Source organism: Euleptes europaea, chromosome 17 (genome assembly GCF_029931775.1).
Source record: "Euleptes europaea isolate rEulEur1 chromosome 17, rEulEur1.hap1, whole genome shotgun sequence".
NCBI lineage: Eukaryota > Metazoa > Chordata > Lepidosauria > Squamata > Sphaerodactylidae > Euleptes > Euleptes europaea.
The window spans coordinates 28,256,334-28,278,518 of NC_079328.1; the positions used below are offsets into that span (position 1 = coordinate 28,256,334).

At 42.7% G+C, this 22,185-nt stretch overlaps 1 protein-coding gene across 1 annotated transcript; it reads right to left on the minus strand.

Annotated features, from left to right (window-relative positions):
- Positions 1 to 689: 689 nt before the first annotated feature.
- Positions 690 to 20,771, minus strand: DNAAF1 (dynein axonemal assembly factor 1). The gene is made up of 12 exons (XM_056862349.1): positions 20,667 to 20,771; positions 19,597 to 19,720; positions 18,793 to 18,884; positions 17,522 to 17,743; positions 16,070 to 16,236; positions 13,966 to 14,087; positions 13,303 to 13,469; positions 12,372 to 12,632; positions 9,103 to 9,209; positions 8,907 to 8,975; positions 7,722 to 8,105; positions 690 to 761 (listed from the first exon to the last, which is right to left on the minus strand). The coding sequence occupies exons 2-12, from the start codon at positions 19,695 to 19,697 to the stop codon at positions 690 to 692; spliced, it is 1,764 nt and encodes a 587-aa protein (XP_056718327.1). The 5' UTR covers positions 19,698 to 19,720; positions 20,667 to 20,771.
- Between the last annotated feature and the right edge of the window lie 1,414 nt (positions 20,772 to 22,185).

The following is a 22,185-nucleotide window of genomic DNA, read 5'->3' on the forward strand; positions in this document are numbered from 1 at the left end:
AGTATCTGAAGAGATTTCTGGAGGGCTTGGCAAATGCTCTGATCTCTTTCTTTTGCCTCCCGTGCCAGTATCTTTAGCAATGCACAGTCTCTGTGACTATGTGGTAGGCCAAGACGGATGACCAAAAAAGAGAAGTCAAAGTTTGCGTGTGCTGATTTACATTCGTAGATGCTGTCCTGCACTCTGTAGTAGGGTTGCCAGGACCCTCTTCACCACCAGCAGGAGGTTTTGGGGGTGGAGCCTGAAGAGGACGTGGTTTGGGGAGGGACTTCAATCCCATAGAGTCCAATTGCCAAGGCGGCCATTTTCTCCAGGTGAACTGATCTCTATTGGCTGGAGATTAGTTGTAATAGCAGGAGATCTCCAGCTATTACCTGGAGGTTGCCAACCCTGCTCTGTAGGCAGGCCTGGTCTAGTCTTCTCTAGAGTAGCAGCCTCAGGCCTAGCTAGTGAGACTTGGGGGCGTAGGCTGGAGCTGGAGGCAAGGAGCTGGAGCACAGGCCTTGCGTCTAGTGGACTGACAGGTCCAGCAAGACTGTTTTCCCAAGCCTCTTCTGAAGTAGGCTGGGAGGTAAACTGGGTTCCAACTGCGCTAGAGTGCTGGAACTCACGAAGCTGTGCTGTGCTCTGGCCAGGATCCGGTGAATAAGCGCTGTTCTCAGAGAGCAGTTCTAGATCTGTGGGTGGGACTACGTGCAGCCAGCCTGGCTCTGCCCCTTCTTTACGCCACCTTTGCGCTGGGACATCTGCTGCTGCCGTTCCTGCAGAGTGGAAGTGGGTCCTGGGGGCCTATAGGTATGGTTGGGAAATTCCATGCAGATTCTGGGGGTGGAGCCTGGGGAGGGCGGGGCTTGGGGGGGACTTCAGTGCCGTAGAGTCCAATTGCAAAAGCGGCCGTTTTCTCTTGGGGAACTGATTTATATCGGCTGGAGATCAGCAGTAATAGCATGAGATCTCCAGCTGCCACCTGGAGGTTGGCAACCCTACCTAGAGGCCCGGGTTCATGCCCTGCCTGGTGGACGCCTGTTGGGTATCTCAGGCTGGTTGTTCTGAGGATAAAATATGGAAAGGAGAACAACTTCCTGAGCTCCTTGGAGGATGGAGGGGATAAAAGTGTACTGAATTGTTCAACATTTCTTACTTTGAGCAAAGTCTGTTCACAGACGGAACCAATGTTCTCCATTTTCTGTTTCCATTCTTAAGGAGAGATGTCAATCTGGGAAGCACCCAACGGCACCTTGCTGGCAAACCACAAAGCCTTTGAGAAGCGACTTTGTGAATGTACCTCAAAGTTCCACCTTCTTCTGCTCAGTCTGGAACCGCAGATTCCGCCGTGAACTTTGCAGACTCCGGGAAAAGCCTCCCGTTACAGCTGACCTCTCCGTATGAGAATGACGAGTGAGCTTTTGCTTAGCTTGATGAGACAGTTTGTGCCTTTCCTTTCCTACTGTAGGAACATTTACCCAGCTGAATGTCAAGGAGTGGATGTCCATCACAGTATGGAGCCTGCCGCTGCGGCTTCTTGCTCAAAAGTTATCCTGATTACCAGCCTCATTTTCACTGTGCATCTTCTTTGGTGATGAAAGGGGATTACCTGTCGCTGTTTTCTGGATCTCCCACCGTGTGATACCGGAATGCTACAGGAGCATCCAAACTTATTTCCCCCCACTTTTGCATGATCTGCTACGGAAAATCAGGTGAGGAGGTGGTCACTCCTTTGACATCCCTTTGCTGCTGATTAACTCTCACAACCAGTTTTTTTTCCTGGAATCTTGTGCCTCTGCAAAAAGCTGCAAACTTCCCACGATCGATCGGTCTCACCCAGTCGTTCTTCCTAATTATTTCCCTACTCCTCCTGCTTCGTTATCAGAACTTGAGCATCTATCTTATGGACCTGATCGTGTTTGAGACTTGTTGCACTAGTAAGTGCTTAGGATGGGTCTACTTTGGTTGAGAATCCACAAGGGCACAAATGTGATGTGTCAGGATCAGGTTGGCCGTGGATCGATCTAGCCTAGAGGCTCAATCCGAGTCTGTTACTTGTTCAGACAAGAGAGTTGCACTGGAACTGAGAGGTATTTGGAGGAAAAAAGTCTTTGATGTAGTGAATGTTTGCATGCTTTTATATTCTAATATTAACTTTCTAGCATTCATAATTATGGGCACTATTGAATGTTAGTCTGGGGGGTGTTAAGTTGCAAAAGTCTTTTATCACCTTAAACTTGCAACCTAGCTCATTGAATATTTTAAGTAGTATCTTGCAAAGCTGAATTTCAAAAGGCAAAATTTGAAAATGTTGCTGAATTCTGAATGTACTTGAATGTTGGATTTTCCTCCTGTTTGCATTCATCTAAGGTGTGTGGCAACTCAGGATGGAGGGGGGTGAGGTGGGGGAATACTGGGTCTCTTCAGAAACCGGCGAAGGAGTATTTAGATGTTGCCTACAATACTCTTCTGCTTCCTTCCTCCAATCCAAATGCTCTCTCTTTTCCCTTGTCCAGTCACCCTGGTTCCTTGACCACACAGTTACCTGAAGGCACTTGTAGAGTAACACAAGTTGAAAAAATTCCTGAGCAACCCCAGTTTTGGATTTGTCATCCATGGTCCACCCAAAAAATTGCAAAAACAACCGTGACCATCAGCAGCATTCTTGGTGCTGTTGGCAGGGATCTGCTGTGCTGGATCAGTATACCCGACAAGTGTAAAAATCCTATAACAGGGCTCCGTCACCTCAGGGAAAGTGAGTTTCTATAAAATGTTCCTACTTGGCAGGTGTGGGATAGTAAGCGAACTCCTGAATGACCCTAGTAATGGGAAGCCTTTTGCATTTTATTTTTTTGCCGTCAAGTCCCAGCTGACTTATGGTGACCCCATAGGGTTTTCAAGGCAAGAGACATTTGGAGGCGATTTTCCATTGCCTGCCTCCACATCACAACCCTGGTTTTCCTTGGAGGTCTCCCATCCAAATACTAGCCAGGGCTGACCCTGATTAGCTTCTGAGATCTGAGATTGGGCTAGCCTGGGGCTATCCAGGTCACGGCGCCTTTTGCACTCTGGGCTATTTCAAATTGTGGGGCTGACAATGCTATCTTTAGAGAGCCCTTCCTCATACCAGAGTCACCACAGGTTCCCTGGGAAAAGGGAAAGTCAGTTAAATAAAGAATGTAGCATAGAGACACCCTTTAACAACCCTGCATGAATGAATGGGCTGCAAGCAGATTGATTTGAAAGAGGGCTCAAAAGGGCCCAGTCCTGAAAATACAGCACTCAGTGCAAATGATAAGACCCAGAACATGTGATCTCATAATTAAGAATACCTTTGGGCATGTGCAAAGTGTCTTTTCCTCACTGCGAGTGAGCATGCCGGCCTTCACACATCTGTATTAGGAGGACATGACTTCTGGGGAGGTTTGACTCCCCCCCCCCCCGGGACCATTGAATTCAGCACAGCTGGTAGTATTGTGCATGGGAAAAGAAAGAAGGGACGTTTCGACGGCTTGATTCTGAGGTCTTTTTTCTGCATCTTAAACTCTTCTCTGGTGCACAGCAAAGGTTTGTGTGCAGTAAATGTAGTTCACTTCTTAAACCAGGCTTCTTATAATACATAATGGCATAATTTATGTGTCCTCTAGCTCTTCCAGTATTTTCTAAGTACCTTTTGCTTATCAACCCTGCTGATCCATCCATTGAGTGAGTTCACTGCCAGTGACTGAAAGGAAGGGGCAAGACAGAATGGCAGGAGGTGAGGCCATGCGCTCAGCCCTTCCCCCTGGCCTGTTTGAAGCTCAACCCAGCACTTGTAGACAATTTTTTCTAGATCTCTTAGATGCCTTTAACAAATTTTACATATACAGTTGCAATCTCCACCCCCCCACACAAAAAAACACATAACTTTTACAATGAAGGTTAAGAGTAAAGTTTCTAGAGACATTGTACCTCCATTTCTGGTTTTCTTGGAAACGCTGCTTAATTAGAACTAAAATAAACGGGGCTAAGACTAATACCTTCCTCCAGGCGTTTTTCTTAAAAGGCATTGTGCGATTAAATCTGTTGGCTATTTGATGCTTTCTTAAGGTTACTTGAAATTGATTCGCTGAGCCTACCATTTTGCACTATGCTGTACATTTGTAAAGTTTTACAATGTATGCTAATTAAAGAGGTTTTCTTTTGTCCTCATTTAGTTGTTTTGGCTATTATTTTCTTTTGTGTAATCCAGGTGAGTATATCAGGTGTCCTGTGCTAGAAAGAAGGGCAGGCTTGTCTCTCTGCCGACCCATCATACTGTGGACCTTGCCCTTCTCCAAGGGCTCTGGGGAGTGGATCAGGGCGTGTCCCATTTTTAATCTTGTAATAACATTTAGGCCTTGCTAGTGATGTTACCAATGATGAACTGGCTTGGGGAGGGTTAATTTGATGGCTCATAAATAGAGAACTTGTTGAAGCACCCTTCAACTAGATGCTGCTTTGACAAACAAAAGCCGTGATAAACCAAAGCCGATAGAGAAGCCTTACACGTCTCCTCCAAAACAGCTAGTTACTTGTATCTGTAAAGTTGGGGGAAGGTATTCTATGTCCACCACTGCTGTTTTCCAATCTGCACAGGTGTGCACAACTTGGAACCACAGTGGTGTAAAGGCTTCTGTTTATTAAGCATCTCCCAAATTTTAATTTACAGGCAATATACAACTGGCTACTCTCTCAGGGCATGGCCATATTGGCAGAGCTGGCAGACACATGAGAAATACCAGCTTACATTGCATGAAAGACCTCCTTGTAACATTAAATATGCAGTGTGAAGGGACAGTCCTCTTGTTGGTCAGACATAAAATCTGCAGCTCGATCAGTTCCAATTGCTGGCTCTGACAGCACTGGATGCTTTGAGTCTGGGGCAGCAGAAGACCTGCCTGCTCCCATATAAACCTGGGCAACTGTTAAGATACTGAGTGGAAGGCACATGTTGGGTGCCCCAGCTATCAGCAGGAAGGTGATGGTGATCTAGAAAAGGACCTTCTTGGTGGTAGTGCCCTGTTTGTCCAGATCAGTTTGCCAAGTACTGGTGCTTTTAGCATTTAGATACCTGAGTAAAATGTGGCCTTTCTTCCAGGCATTTAAGCTAGCGTGTGATTAATTTTGCTGTACTTGTGATGATTCTTGTTCAGCTGGCCATGTTGTATGTGAATTGTATGCAATGATGTACTAAATTGTTTTCAATATATTGCTTCATAAGGCAACGCAGAGACCTTGCAGTTGAGATGCAGTAAATGAATATTTTAATAAAATAACCAGTGCTCTGGCTGCAGTCCATGAAGGTGGCAGGAAGCAGCTGCGGGTGGTGGTGACTGAATTAATCTCCATTCCCTCTCGCTGAAACCACATCTTGTTTAGACAGAATAGGATAGGTTTTGCTGGAATGGGCCCAGTAATTCTCCCACTTACTTGCCAAATGAAAAGCCCACAGCGGTGTGAATCCTTCTGCTTGATTTCAGTAAGAACAGGTTATCCATTCATATCATAAAGGCAGAGCCGTGGCTCCATGGTAGAGCATCTGCTTGGAACACAGAAGGTCCCAGGTTCAATCTGCCACATCTTCAGTTTAAAAGGATTAGGAAGTAAATGATGTGAATGACCTTGACTGAGTCCCTGGAGAGCCATTGCCAGTTTGAGTAGACAATACTGACCTTGGTGGGCCAAGGGTCTCATTCAGTATTAAGGCCACCTCATGTGTTTTTCATCTTTCTCCCATGGGATTTAAAGAGGTGTGCATGGCAGAGTTCTCTTATGCAACCAGGCAGGTCCAGTAAATTAAGGATGAAATTTTTTACTTAGAATGAATTACAGATAAAGGCAAGCATATCACTGAATTACAAATAAAGGCAAACATATCACTGAAATAAACAACTAACAGCAATTACTTCTACAAACACAGGGCGCAATCCAGCAAAGTGAAGCATATTTTAAGTTCCACTACCTTGAATGTATTTCACTTTTCCCGGATCATGCTAATATGGACACTTGTATTCCTACAAAGGAGTAAGAAACTAGTCAAGAACTAAATCAATACTTTGAATGGTGGTGCGAGCCTTCACAGTCACTTGCCACAGAGTAGATCTCGGGCCTTAGACCAAAATCAAGATCGAAAGAGGTGCCCTCTGTATGCACTGTGGCACTATCAGTGTTGCTGTCAGAGCAGTGTGACAGCATCAGGGAATGACTAATGCCACCTGATGTATTGCTGTAGGCAAAAGAACAAATCTACGTAGCTTGGGCTCAGTTTCTTCGCTGCTCAATCTAATCCATACTCTGTGTCTTCAGTGTTACTTCCTGGGATGTAGCAGGATCCTACATGTTCTGGGCAGCATGGTTCAGAAGCTGCTTCAGAGTCAAACCCTATTAAGAGAGGAAATTGTAAGGTTTTCTTTACCATTGTCACTTTTAAAAATTGCAAAAAAACCCTCTTCTGAAGACTGTTGCATTTGCGGGAAGAAAAGTTTTTCTTTTAGGTGTTGCAAAGAAAAACTTCCTGCAAATGCAACTTTCTTCAGAAGATTTTTCTTTGCGAAAGCGTATTTTTCAACTGGACTCCTTGAGGCCAAAGTAGATGAGATAGATACTGGGAGAACTGTTAACTGATCTGTAGAGTTTTTTAAAATTCAGAGACCCCACCTGGCGGGGGGCACTAAGATTGGACTGGGGCCATATCCCTGAGGGAAGGTAGTGTTAACCCTTCCTCTTTATGACATTTTCTCCATTTAAATAGCCCTACCAATGCTATTTAACCCAAAGGTACATTTTGCCTTGAAGAGCAAATAGCACTGAAGTGTACACTGAGCAAGAACAATTTTCCCAGCAGATGATCTAGACCTTTATTTAGTTCATTTATATCCTATCTTTCTCTTTACTGGGGACCCAAAGTGGCTGATGCTGATCTCCTCTCCTCCATTATATCCTCACAACAACCCTGTGTGGTAGGTTAGGCTAAAATTGTGTGCCTGGCCCAAAATCACCCAGTGACCTTCCATGGCAGAGTGGGGATTTGACCCTGGGGCCCCCAAACTCTAGTCCAATATTCTAATGACTACACCACACTGGCTCTCTTGAATCCTGCAGACCTGGAATCTGGGGTAGAATTCCCCTAAAGACCTTTTTGAAGAGGACAGTGTAGCCAGATCTGAGCACTGGTGGGGAAGTTCAAAGTAATTTGTTCTCCAAGGGGTCTCGAGAGGAGGAAGAGACACAATCAAAAGCTCATTCAACAATATCACGCTGAGAGGCTTTGAGCAAGAGCACCACCCCTTTAAATTTTCTGCACCACGACTTGACAGGCAAGGCCAGTTTCTCATGTGGTCTAGGTTTATATGTGCTGCCAACAAGCCCAAGGTGTGCTCATGTGGTAAGGGGGGCACACCTAGTGGGCAGGCGTGATCTCACTCCTTTAGCTCACGCAGCTTCTACCCATGTAGAAGTTCATTTATGGTGGGACTTAAGCACACTTTCTTGTAGAAAGTGCCACTGTAATCAATGAGACTTTAAAAACAAGTAAAGGTGGCCAGGATTTTGGTGTGCATACAGTGCAGTGAGAAGACATCCATGCATTCAACAAACAACCTTGGGAAGAGGCAAAGATGCCACTCAGCCACTTTTCTCAGAACATATAATGAACAGCATTGGAACAGGTGCTCACCAAATGGTGGGGATTATCCCCTTTACCCTGCATGTGTTACTTCACCTGGGTTTGAGAATGTAGCTTGGCTTTCTCCACTTCCCACTCCCTCTGAGGTCAGTTCAGTAGTTTTATCAGGTTCTGATGGCTTCAGTGATGAATCCAAAGGCTCCGACACAATCTCTTCAATCAAGGGCTTCAAAGGTTTTGCCAGTTGTCTTTCAGTTTCGAAGCTCTCCTCTTTTCGTGCTAGTAAGTCTTCTATCAGGGGCTTTATGGCTTCCTTTCTACAGCCTTCCGGTTCCTTATATACGCTTGAAAAGATGGCAGCTGGAATCTCCTCTGCGGCTGTGTTGCCAGAAGTAGTGGTCTTGCTTTTTATTGTTGTGCAGTCGCTACTATCACTTGCTTCGGAAATTACTTCAATCTTTGGAGGGCAGGTTTGCTAGAAAGGTAAAATAACCAGCTTGAAAACATTTCTTTCAACAGAAGTTGCTACCCTGGAAGCCAGTGAGATGGCTTTCCCCATAGCTATCATGTGGACACAGTCCTTCAGAAACCTGTGCGCGTGACAAGGTATCTGGATGGGGGATAGGAAAGGCAGGCTCCATAAAGGTGCTTTTTAGGATGACAAATGAGAAAAAAACAGAACAGAAGCACTGAAGTGACTGTTTTTGGTAGAGTTGAGACCAACGGACTTTCTCTAATTGCAAGGGATAACAAAGTAGCCAATTTGAAGAAACCCTGTCTGCTGGAGCAAATGGGAACAAGAAGAGTTGGTTTTCATATGCCAACTTTCTCTACCACTTAAGGAAGGATCAAACCAGCTTACAATCACCTTCCCTTCCCTGCAACAGACACCCTGTGAGGTAGGTGGGGATGAGTGTGTGACTAGCCTAAGGTCACCAAGCAGGCTTCAAGTGTAGGAGTGGGGAAACAAGCCCAGTTCACCAGATTAGCCTCTGCCGCTCATGAGAAGTGGGGAATGAACCCCGGTTCTCCAGATTAAAGTCCACCGCTCTTAACCACTACACCATGCTGGCTGTCCTTGATGGAGAAGGATACCTGCATGAGCACTGGTGCATGCAACGCTTGTGTGACCCATGGGCCAATTTCAAAAGGCTCCAAGGGATGCCTGGCCTCCAAATGGGTCATTGTGACCCTTTCAGAAACATCCCTGCATTTGCCCCACATACTCAGCAATCAAAGGACCTCCACCTGATGACAATAAATTGGGAAAACTTGCCTGGCTGGTGAGGATCTCATTGCACAGGGAGGCTTCACTGACATCCACATCTTCCAAATCGGGCAGTTCCTAAAAATTAAATTGAGCCAGCCATTTACTGATTAACGCACTTTTAAAATTAGGGAATGTGTAAGAGGTGGAGAAAATAAAATGCTGGCTTCTCCATCCCAATCCCACCTCCCGCCTTAATACATACATCAAGGAAAAGCTTCTCTGATACATCCAGCTCAATTTGTTCAATCTCCGCAGACTCATCCAGGTCAGTAAGCAGTGGTCCTGGTACAGCCATCTTTACTGGCACCTCTAAAAAAAGAGAGACAATTACATAGTGTGGAGGAGCGATACTGAGTTACATTCTAGGTCTTGACTCCCCTCAAATCCTTGAGTATCTCCTCCTTTTCCTGCATTAATACAGGGCCTGGCACCCTTCTCTTATCCCATTAATCCACAAGACTAATGGCACTTTGCTCCAGAGGCAGGGGAGCTAATGATTTCTTTACGTTTCAAGGCATTATTCTTTTTAATTGCCTGATTGTATTTAAACACCAGTTCTGCTAATCCAGAAATAACCCCCAGTGAAATCAATAGGACTTGGTTCTATGTTAAGGGTTCTCAATGGACATGTTAGATTCACAGTGCAATTCGAACCATAGTCACACCATCCTAAGCCCACTGACTTAAGGGACTTACAATGATGAAACTCTGTTTAGAACTGCATTGTATATGTTATACATTTCTGCTCTGTGTTAATTAATACATAACAAAGTTTTCCTAATAGCAATGAACTGAGATACTTGTTACTTTCCACATTCTGGTGACAACTGTACTTTATATTTTATAAAAAGTGTTCAACTACATTATATCAAAAACTGTAACAAGCTTGGAGGTCAGTATTATGACCCTCCCCATGGGGGGCACTTAGACTGCCTTTACTAAGGGGCTTAGAGTGAGAGCTGAACTGGACTCACAGCTCAAACTTAACCATACACTCCACCAGTTTGTAAAAATTATGATGGAGAAGATGCTGAAACATGGGTTTCACATTCACCTCTGAATGGAATGACCCTTGCCAAAGCAAACACGCACCTTCTAACTTCAATGTTGGGGGAGGGGGAAATGAAGCATTTGAAGGGAAGAACTAGCGAGGGAAGGAGTTCCCTTCGGTTGACTGTTTCCAGCAAGTGCCCCTATGCATTATTCCCCCTAGCTAATCTCTGACTGACTGGCAATGTTTAGGGAAGGAAAAGTGTGTGTGTGGGGGGGGGGGGGTAGGTGTTTTACAGGGGACATAACCAGAGGCAAGCAGAGGCATGGCCATTCTCCCTTTAAAAACACAAACCTACCCAACCATTAAGATCATCTTCAGAGTCCCTGCTTTGGGTGCCCCTGGCATCTGGGGATAAATGGGTCTTCTCAGTGGTGGCACCAAAATTATGGAATTCCCTCTCCAGGAAGATCTACCTACCCCCCCCCCCCCGATCACTGTCTTCTGCCCGTGGGTGAGGACTTTTCTGTTTTGTCATGTACCCTCCATGACTGACCTTGTTTTTTAATGGCTGGTTTTTTAAATGTATACACTTGATGTTTTTAAAGTTGATTTTTTTTGCTGCCTTAAAGGCCCTAATTGGGCAGAAAGGTAGGATATAAATCAGGGGTGGGGAACGTCAGGCCTGGGGGCCGAATAAGGCCCGTGAAATCATTTGGTCTGGCCCTTTGTGGGTCCTGGCAGATCTCTAGCTCAGAAGGATCTAAGACTGGCAATCTGCCCCCTCCCGTGGACAGGAACAGCCTCTCTTCAAGGTGGATTCGAGTTTGTTTTGCCAAGAAAAGGGATCTTCTTTCCCCCTTGCAGAAGAGTCGTTAGCTATGGAGCTGCTAGGACTGCCCAAGAAGCTGTATTAACCCTTTCCCACCTGGGCCATGGAGAAACGTATTCCCTCTGTACTACAAGAGGGCTGGGGGCGGAAGTGGCAACAATGGAGGGGTTAAAGGGGGCAGGGCCAGAATGTGTGGGGGCGAGTTCTGAGTTGATAATTTTGTATGGCCCTCGAATGATGTTATAAATATCCAAATAGCCCTTGGCAGAAAAAAGGTTCCCCACTCCTGATATAAATGATGTAAATAAATAAATTTTAAAAGCTCCATCCTGTACTACCTCAAAAAACATGAGTTTGGGAACCTTATTGAAATAATTATGGGATCACACAGGGCTCTATTTTGTCTTCCATGCTGTTTAATGTCTACGTGACATTGCTGGGGAAGGTGGGTCAGAGATTTAGCATCTGGTATCAATATGTAGATGATATACAGATGTTTTTCCTTTTCAGTTGAATTAGGTTATGATGTCAGATTACATCCTTAACCATTGCCTTGAGGTGGTGAGCGGTCTGATACTAGTAGAGCTACTAGCTGCAACAAGGCCATTGGGCTTTGGAGAGTCACCCTGTTTTGGATGGCATGGTGTTCCCTCTTAAGGAGCAAGTTTGCAGCCCGGGTATGCTACCTGATCCAAGTCTACTGATGGAGATACGGACCTCTGTACCACATAGTATCTTCCAGAAGCTTCAGCTGGGGTGCCAGCTGTGGTCCTTTCTTAAGAGTCATGTTCAAACCAGTTAAGCATACTATGATGACATCCAGGTTGGACTGCTACTGTCTGATCTGCATAGCTTCTTCTGAAGACTCTCTGGACATTTCAGCTGGTTCGAAACGTGGCAACGAACAGATTTAAACTACAGGGACCACATCTGGCCTTTATAAAAAGAGATTTCCACTGGCTGACAACTTGCTTATGGGCACAATTCAAAGTGCTGCTCATTAGCAATAAAGTCTGGCACAGTCTGGCAGCAGGGTGCTTGGAAGAGTTGCCATCTTCTGTATGAAGTTGCCTAATGGATTATTTTCCCATCCCCTACTCTTGAGTGTTCCTGCTGGTGGAGGCAAGGTGGGTGTGGACCAGTGATAGGACCTTTCCTGTTGTCACCCAAATTGCTGTCCTTCCCCACAATGGTATCCTGGCTCCAAATACACAAACTTTTAGCTGCCAGGCAACTTTCTACTTTTATTGGTGGGGGGGGGTGGGTTAGGTTTTTTGTTTTTTTTTAAACTCTTCAGCAATCTACCCCCAACCCCCTGTGAAGTTTTAACAGATTCATCCGGCTTTTACTGTGCTGGTTCACATGTGTTTTCACATTGTTTCTGTTATCCTTTTAAACATTTTATCTCTGATGCTGCTTTTAATAGTATTTTACCTCCTCAGATTTTTTTCTAGTTTTAATGCTGCTATCTTCATACTTTTAAAAAATGTGTTTTCATGTAAACTACCTCAAAGATTTTTTTAATGGCGAGAAATACAAATATTTGAAGTAAATAAATGTGTGACTTTGCCTTTGGTTCCAGCAAAATCATGATAGTGTTTGCCCAGTCACCTTACCGCTCTTCTTTTAGTCTGCAATATGTCATTACCTTCTTCAACAGGTCCAGTGTTTGAGCAGGAGTTCATACTTGGTTTGTGTATCACTTGCTGCGTATTATATGGGTTAATATTCTCTGAGTTATCCATCTGGTCTTTTAAGTTTGCAAATGTATCCAGAACTTCCTCGTGAGCCTTCATGCTTTCATTTACAAATTTCTCAATCTTCTCCTTTGTTTCTAATTCCTCGGAAGTAGCTGATGCCTCTATGGTATTTTCTGTCACAGTGCCGCTGCTTGAAGACAAAATCTCCCCTGGAATAGCCCAATAACCATAAAAACCAATGAGTTTACCCACAGAGTAAATTTGGGTACTAATTCTTGTTTTGGACATGGCTGTTTCACTGAAAAACACAACCCACAAGGAAATGTTGCCTCAGTTGGAATCTTTATGGGTCCTTTTAACTAATCGGATAACTCAGTAATATATATTCAATGGCTGTAATCTGATTTTTTTTATTTATAAAAACAAATATTCATTAAACTACTACACACTACTTATGGTCCTACTTTCCTATAAATTTACTTTAATTCTTAGATCCTGCAGAGACTCGGATTTCTCTGTGCGGCCACCTACAAGGGTCAGCAGCCACAATGGGCTTTTTCTGCTGTGGAACTAGGAAATTTGTTTGATGACAGATTTCATTCCAAAAACTGTACACATTTCCTCTGCAAAAGGATATTTTGGAGGGTCTGACATAAACAGTGCTGTTTTATAGTGTTTCATTAATATTTTTCATGTTTTGTTTTATTTATTTGTAATTGCCTTGGATTTTGATCAAAGGCAGGAGAGAAATGTTAATAATAAATTGGCTTTGCCTTCAGACCGCTCCATTTAAATTGCATTCTAAATTAGCTCTGTGGCACAGAATCTTTGGTCAGAAGCTCAACAGCAACCCTTCTTGGTTGTTGGTCAACACCTCACCTCTTTCTTCCATTTCCCATTGTCTTTTCTTCTCTTCAGCTCTTCGACGGATTGCACTGAGTGCGTCAATGCTGTCTTGGATCTTCTTTCGGTCTCTGGCTTCCCACAGTTCCATTTCTTTTCTTTCGGCTTCATGGCCACCCTTCGCCCAGGCTTCTGCACAGGCCCTGATGGGAACAAGCAACAGTTCCATCAGCTGCCCCAAAGCATATTCCGCTGACTGCGGTGGAATTTATTTGTGCCAAGTGGAGCATCTGAAAGCTCCTACACAGGAGGAAAGAGCAAGGCCAATGAAGGGCTTACGGTTTGGCCATGTGCAGGCAAGGACCATTGGCTTTCATTAGTCTACCCACATAAAAATGCCACCATCATTATAGGATTTGGGGTGGTCATGGATTCACAACCTCTCTGAAGGTAAACAATATCTCTGTTTGAGGCTAGTCCAGGTTACATTTCTGAGGTAACAGTATTAGGATTGGCCACATACAGGAACTTGCCTTATTTGTTTAGAATCAGGATTTCAGTTCGTAAGTGCTTTATAGGACTTATTTTTTAATTCTTATAAGAATTCTGTGGGGAAACAGTTAGTATGAGGTAGCCAGTACTGACGAAGTGCTTAATTATTTTATCAGACTTGCTAAGGAAGGATACCCCTTATTTTACCTGTCCCTCGGAAAAACTGGCCTGTCATCCAAATACGTCAGATGCTTCAATCGGATGGTAAATGTCCTTCTATAATTAGCTATTTTCTTAATTACTTGATTTCCCATCAAGTTTAATACACGCTGCAAGATGAAGCAAAATAGTTTTTAAAAGTAGAAATGATTTCTGGACAGCACCTATGACCAAGGCAGACTAAAATACCCTTCTTCTCAAGGATCAGCTCTCAATGAACTTTCAGTCATATCCAAAGCCATGTTGCCATGGGTACCAATTGATGGGTGTTGTTTTTTATCCCAACTAATTTACATTAAACCTATTAAGTACCACACTGAGTGGTAATTTTTTCTTAAGAGTAAGCATTTAGAAATTTAGATTGCATAAACTCTTTGGGGAGGGACTTGTTGTTTTTATGTTATGGCATTCCTCAATGGTGCAACATAAATTCATTATAATGATTGACGCTAAAACACTGCAAAATCCTAGAGGATGCTTCTTTGAGAAGCCTGAAGGAAGACAATGATTTCTCAGTTGGGAGATTATTTATAATTTAATAGACAAGTTACCGCCTATTGTTAACAACATGATCTTTATGTATGTTTATTTAGAAGTAACTCCTGCTTCATCCAGTGGGATTTACTCCCAAGTAAGCATGTCTAAAATTGCAGCCTCAAAGTTTTTGCTGTATCCTTTGGCACAGGGAAGAGAAGCACTTCTGTATCCTGAGCCGTCATTTCCGTCCACATATCAATCAGAGGCTAAAATGTAAATCTACAATTTTAATCTATTGTATAAATGGATTAACACCTACAGATTAACATGTTTTACTCCACAATAATAATTTTCACCAGTCATCATTATGAAGGCACTAGATATGGATTTTTTTAGCGTGAGCATATCATGTTTCAAAACATGCTCCCATAACACGTACTATAAACTAAAGCAGTGGGGTTAGCGGTGATAGAATTTACTGATGTAGAAAAGATTTACATCTCAGCAAAATTACCATTGCTATGAGTATGTGTGGTACAGCTGATCTTGGAAGCTAGGAAGGGTCGGTTCTTGGATGGGAGACAACCAAAGAAGACTACAGAGGAAGGCAATGGGAAACCACTTCTGCTTCTCATTTGCTTTGAAAGCCTCTTGCCATAAGTCGGTTGTGACTCAATGGCACTTATGTATAGGAGGTGTGTATACGGGAAAGGTTTTTTTATTGTAAGGAAGCTGGGAAGGGAGGCTTCTTCTTATTTCTGTGTACTGATATGCCGTTGGTGGCATGTGATGTCTTATTTTTTGGATCTTCTCTAAGTGACCTCAACTAGCTAGAGATGGAATGTTACCATGCAGATTTTGGTATGTGATGACATGACAGACAGCAAATTAAATCAATGCTTTGCCCTTAGCTTAAATCAGAACTGGATAGAAGGAATACCCTATTGTTAAGATAACTAGGTTGACGTGTGTGTGGGGGGGCTGATTTCCTTCCCAAAGGGATGACTTCCTTCCTTTCCACTTACCGGTTTTCCCCCCCACTCTTACAAATGCCTCTGAAAATGGTCAAAAAAAAGTAATTTTCAGTAGATGTGAAAATGTTCATGAAAAGGACCCCTGACAACTCAGTTTTATTTCTGGGAACTTTGAACATAGAGACATGTTGCACCCCACTGCAGGATTCTTGTCAATGAGTACAACTACCTAGTGCCAGCAATGGAGGGCAGAATCTGCCCTCACTGTTAAAGTTCACTGCTTACTCTTCCACACATAAGTGAATGGAAACCATAAATGGGAGATAGTAAAAGGGTGCATTCACCAACAGTACTGGGATAGGACCTAAATCCACTCCCTGCCCCCAGGTAAGCTATTGAGGATCAAGCCCATTCCTATCAGCATGGCCCCTTTTTGGGTTCTGCTTCTTCGTCATCTGCTAGAATACTGTGACCTTTTCCCACAGCATCATAGCCTATTGGGCCACAGTGATGTCAATCATTCTCAAGCAACGGCTGCAAAACAACCATCCCAACAGTGCTGTCAGTAGTTGAACAGGGCAGCACTATGCCTAAAAAATGGTAGATCAGAACAATGGAATCTGGAGTTACTTTGTGCTTACCAGGTCAGGCATGGTCTCCAAGACATTTAAAATACCTGGATCATCTAGCTTGTTGTAAGAAAGGTCGAGGACACTGATACTTGGGCATTCCTGCAAGTGCTGAATGTCTTCTACCGTTTGTAACTTGTTGTGAGCAAGCTGCAGAGTGTGCAGAACTTTCAAACAAGCTGTTGAACAATAACAATAAAATGAAAGAAAATTAATTCCAGTAATCTTCTTTGGGGGAGGGAAGGTGGCATAGAATAGCCCAATCTTGTCAGATCTTGGAAGGTAAGCAAGGTCAGTATTTGGAAAGGAGACCTCCAAGGAAGGCTCTGCAGCGGAAGGCGATGGCAAACCACCTCTGCTTCTCACTTGTCTTGAAAGCCCCTTGGTGAAATCACCATAAGTCGGCTGCAACTTGACAGCATTTACACACCATCTTCTTTGCAAAATGAACAGAACTTCCAAAGAAATGGACTTAGGGCTGCAGTATAAGTGCCATAGCAAAAGTAGTTAAGACTCTATTTCTAGGTCACCGAACAGCATGAGCCCAATTTAAGGTGTCATTTTTTTATTTTGGGAGTGAAGGCAAGATTCCCAGCAAAATTTAAAGGCCAGGACCTGGATATTTATTAATCATAATGTATGCATTCTGCTTTTCTTCAAAGATCTGCAGTGGCAAACAAATGCCAATGGAACAATAAACCCCCCACACCCCCACAAAACCAGAAATCAACAACAGCAATACAGACAGGGTCCTGGTAATAATAATTCCTTTTCCATGTAATGGATGTCCTCAGTATTATTCACACACAAAAAGCTTCTCTAAAAAGCCTGTAGATGAAGATGGCTTTGCACATCTTTCAAAAAGTCAATGAAGATATCCTCCAAACTTTCTCCAGGAGCACATTCCAGAGACTTGGTATAATGACGGAAGGCCTTAGATCAAATGGCGGGGGAGCAAACAATAATCTGAGCAGGCACCATGAGAAGTAGCTGACTAGAGAATTAAAATTCCAAACCCAGTCCTATGTATAGAAAACTGAAACCAACAGAGCTAAAGTTAGTTAAAGGCCAGTATATATGGCAGGTTATATCTAGTGACAAGAAACTCAGGGAAGCTTTCAGCATTCTTCCTCCCCCATTTAATCCTCTGGTCCCAGATTGCCTGGTAAATTTCATGGCAAGTTATTCGAGAAAATAACCGTACTGAACAGCTGACTAATTGAAGAAGCTGCTTAATGACCGTCAACGTTTTCAAGTAAAAGACTGCAGAGATCAGCTCCATCTTAATGCTCTTCTGTTGACTAAATTATTCTTCCTTCTAAATGTGTGAATTTTAACTTTGTCTTCCCCAGAGGCCATTCAAAAATTGCTATGAATGTTCTTCTCCCTATATTTTAACACATGAGCACCCAAATATATTTCTGAAACAATGCCTCTTATTTCATTGAAGGCTGAGATTCTTACAGAGGTTCTCAATGGTCTTGACATAATTGTTGCTGAGGTTGAGAGAATCCAGTTTTTCCATTGGTTCAAGGTTTTCCATTTTATGAATCAAATTGAGCTGCAAATAAAGGCAACGTAAATCTTTCTGTGCATCCAAGTTCTCAATCTTTGTCAGGCCATTACATTCCAACCATAGGCACTTTAGACCAGTATATTCTTCCAGATTCTCCAGACGGTCAAATCCTAGAGGGGGAAAGTAAAGATGTGGAATTGGGAGACCTAAGTAGACATCATGGGGACACACCTATACTACAGCAGAGAAAGGTAAAATACTATGTTTTATAGACATCCCACCTGCCTTCATTGGGGCTCATGGCAGCATACATAGAACTCCCTGGCAGTCTCCCACCCAGACCAGCCTAGACTTGCTTAACTTCAGCAAAGTCGCTGCATCATGGAGAGTTGTTATTGAAGAACAGTGGGAGAGAGAAGAGCACTGGGTTTCTTCTCCCTGGATTTCTACCAGCAAGGCTTCCTTCTGGAGTCACAGCCTGGTTGCACCTACCCATTTGCTGAATCAAAACTTCTTGACCCCAGTCCAGCCAGTCAGCTATGTCTATACCTCACTGAAAGCAAACTAGTCATGAAGCACTTGTTCAAATGGCTTCAGTGAGGAAGAAGCTGCAGTCCTGGCCCATTTTTTTTTGGAGAATTCAGAGAAGCCTGTTTCTGAGTGAAGATGGGGAGGATCAGAATACTACTCATGATTAACTTTTGTTGGCTTGGGAACAAACTGCAAACTCAAAAGTCACAAAATTCAGTATACCTGCAAGATTGGGCACATGAGCATCAAAAAAACTCATATGTTCTGGGGACAATCAACAAGGGTAGAGAATTACTTTTACATCTTGTTTGTTTGCCTCAAGAGGCATCTGGTTAACCACTGTGGGTAACAGAGTGCTGGACCAGATGGATCTGATCCATAAAAGCAATTCTGAGCTTCTTACTAACCTGGGAGACTAGTGTGTTCCTCATTCTGAAATATGTAAGTAGATTATTAAAGAATCATGTTTTTGTGCTTTATACTGTTTTACTTTTATATTTGTAAGCAGCTTGAATGTCCCATGAGGTTGGAAAGTGGCATATAATTTAAAAAATAAAACAAATGTTTCTATGGATCAATTTGTTCCTTGAACAAAACCCAATTATCAGTCTGTATTATCACAATTTACATATATGTTGCTTAGTTGCACCGTAGCATGCAACAGTAACATGCAACAATCGACTGTTACCTTTGTAATGGAGATAGAGGGTGTCGTTCAAGCTTGGGGTCATGTATAATTTATGCTCTTTGCAAAGATCCCTCAGTAGCTTTTTGGTCATTCTAAAACATTAACAGGAAGCGTGAGCCACAGAAAAATATTTCATTAAAATATACATTCTAGATGCTTTTTGTAAATAGTCTTCATCTTTGCTATAAATTAATTCTTAAGCAAGTTGCCTCTGCCAAGACTTGAGAAATCTTCTGTATTTTCTGTTTCAACCTGTTTATACAGGGATGTGCAGCTCAACATTCTCTGTGCTAGAAAAAGAGCAAAACGAAGTCTGTTTCTCTATCACTTTTGTTTGTTTACTATATTATACAAGGAGACCCACAAGCCCATTCAGGGACATGAAACCCCTTTTTACCTGCATCTTGTTCTGCCTCTGCTCCCCCACCGAATTGGCTGGTTTTTTCCTAATGTGCCCAATCATCAGATTTCCTCCCCTCACCAATCCTTAGAGTCTGTCCCCAACCCAACCAATCACTAGGTTCCTGCTCTTTTCCTGGATTCTGAAAGTATCTAGGAATATTACAATAATTGCTGACACTGATCCAACTTCACACTTTGGTTAAAAGCTAAGCCTGTTAACTCTGATTAGTTCCCTTGCAGACATAACACTGCATTATGGTTAATACTAGCAATGTAAGGAACAGGCCAGAGAAGGACAGCAAGGGAGAATGCTCTTGATCACTTTAATATATTGTTAAGTGAACACTTTGCTCATCTTATTCATACAAAGTTGTACATAATACTGTTAGCAAATTAACTTACTTCATTCCACATTGTTTCAGCTCTGATTTTTTGCTGAGTGCGTCAGTCACTAGCTTATAATCACCATGTACTTTCTCTTTATTCTGTTGTATGTTGATCATTGAGCTGCTTCCTTTCTCTTGTGCTTGAGCAATTATATGTTTATATGAAAACAAAGCACACAGCATTATTGGTCTAAATGAACACATCCAAGAAATCCAGCTGAACAACAGAAATCAAAATTCAGACATGGGAACCAAATGTTTTTGGAATCAGAAAAAAATTTCAAAGTCGTATTCTGTCAAAGAGGCTCTGTTTGAAAAGAGTCTTAGACTCTCCTGGCTGCACAGAATTATTTGAGCACTTCATTGTATATTGGCTGCCAAGAAGAAAGCCACAAATGTGGGTATGTTAAACATTAGTCAGTCAGCAGTGGTTTTATGCCACACTTTTGCTAGCATTATTCTAAAAGTATTAAACAAAAGTGAGAAACCTCAATATAAAAATATTGACACAGGTTTTTGGCCCAATCCTGAAGACCCAGAGGTGGCACAACACTCATTAAAGCAGAGATGCCATTTCTAGCACAGCAGAACTTAACCTTTACCCCCAAGCAAAATATTTCCCTTGCAGCCTCTTTGCCCCAGCCATTTTCCCCGGCCATATAGAAAACCATTTAGAATCCCAGCTGGGGGAGGGATTTGCACTGCATACTAAGCTAAAGATATTCTCATGCTTTTAAAAGCACCTGCTAAAACTTTGCATACTGGGCTATTGTTAAAGAACAGGAGCAGAGCCAGTGATGAAAAAAACAGTGCCAATACTATATAATCATGAAGTAGCTCATTACAGTTACAAACACAGGTGAATGGAGACATTTTTCCTAATCCATCCTATTACGCTCCTACTTCATTACTTGGCTTCTGAACATCGTGGCAAGAATACAGCATTTCTTGCAGGCCAAGCATACGAACAAATCACTAGGTGCCCAATACCCTGACTTAACAAAGCTGTACTGGGGAATTAAGATGGCAAATTTATTCCTAGCTCTGAAACTGGAGCATATTGTTATAATGGGTCCATGTAATTACCTGGTTCTCCAGTGCCATAGTCTTTCCTAATACTTTCCCACTTATGTTGCTCCTGGTTTGTACCATCCACAATTTCCTTCCTGGTTGCCTGTTCTCCCTCTGGCTGTTGCGGTTCTAGAATTGAGAGAGATGAGAATGGACTTGGCAGATGTTTAATAGTACAAGGCACAACACAGAAGACCCTGTCACCCTCCTAACCACTAAGGGTGGGGTACACAGAGCAAGTTTGCAGTGCTTGAGGTTGGGGTTTTTCGATTTAGCAGAATCCCATGGGGCATCTCTGGCATAAAGTATCCAACTATTACCTTTTCTTAGATTATGATAGCCATATATCCAAGTAGCACCCAAACTACAAAGAGGGGGTTTATTTTATTCGCTTCATTTATCCCCACGGGGGACCCAAAGCAGCTTACATTGTTCTCTTCTCCATTTTATCTTCACAACAACACTGAGAGGTATGTTAGGCTGAGAGTGTGTGATTGGCCCGAGGTCACCCAGCAAGCTTCCATGGCAGAAGAGGGATTCGAACCTGAAGTCTCCCACATCCTGGTCAGACGCTCTGCTGACTAACCACACTGATTCAAACAGTTCAGAGCAGATTAAAGTGACAAAGTATCGGTAAGAAGTAAACATTGATTTTAGTAGAAACATATTGCCAAAATGTGTTAAACTCACCCATATAAATGCAGATTTTCAAAGTAATAGCTACCTGCTTTTATTAGGCTGTCCTCATTTTCGGGCAGGACGTTTGTAGGTCCACAGCCTTCAATCTCTTGCTCATTTCTCTCTTCTGCAACAGCTTCTCCTGACCCAGGTTCTTCAGGGACCGGATGCATTTTAAAGCGTTCCTATTTCGACAGATTTATTGTAGCATAAGCTTTCATGAGCCACATTCCAGTTCAAGCCATCTGAAATTATTTCTGGCTAGCAAAAGTTCACTCCACAATAATGTTGTTCATCTTTAAGGTGTCACACAATCTTAGTGGTGTTCATTCCTAATGATGAACTTTCAGGTTCCTTGTGCCTATTATTAGGGCAGTGAAAATGGGTCAATGCGCAGAAGTTAACTATGTTTCTGGAGACTCAAGGGACTCCTCAGTTTAATTTATGCATTAAAATTAAAAAGGCCTGCCGAGCACTAAGCATGCATATTTTTACCCCTCTTATTCTCGGAGAGGTTTCCTAAAGCTCTTTTTTAATTTTATCATACTATACAATTTAAAATTTTGTTGTTGTTGTGAGCCATCTTTGACAGCTTTACTAAATAGTAATTCCCTGAATAAATAGAACTGCCACTAGACTCCTGGTCGTTTTAAAACGAATAGCAATACCTCTAATAAGACGTTGAAGTGCCACTACACACCCAAGTAGTTTTTTTTTATTTTAAATTAAGTAATATTGATAAGCTTTCATCTGACTAAGCGGTCTCTGGTTCATAAACGTTTCTGCCACAGTAAGGCTATAATATTATACACCTTTACACAGATGTAGGTTATACTGTACACAGTGAGACTTCTTA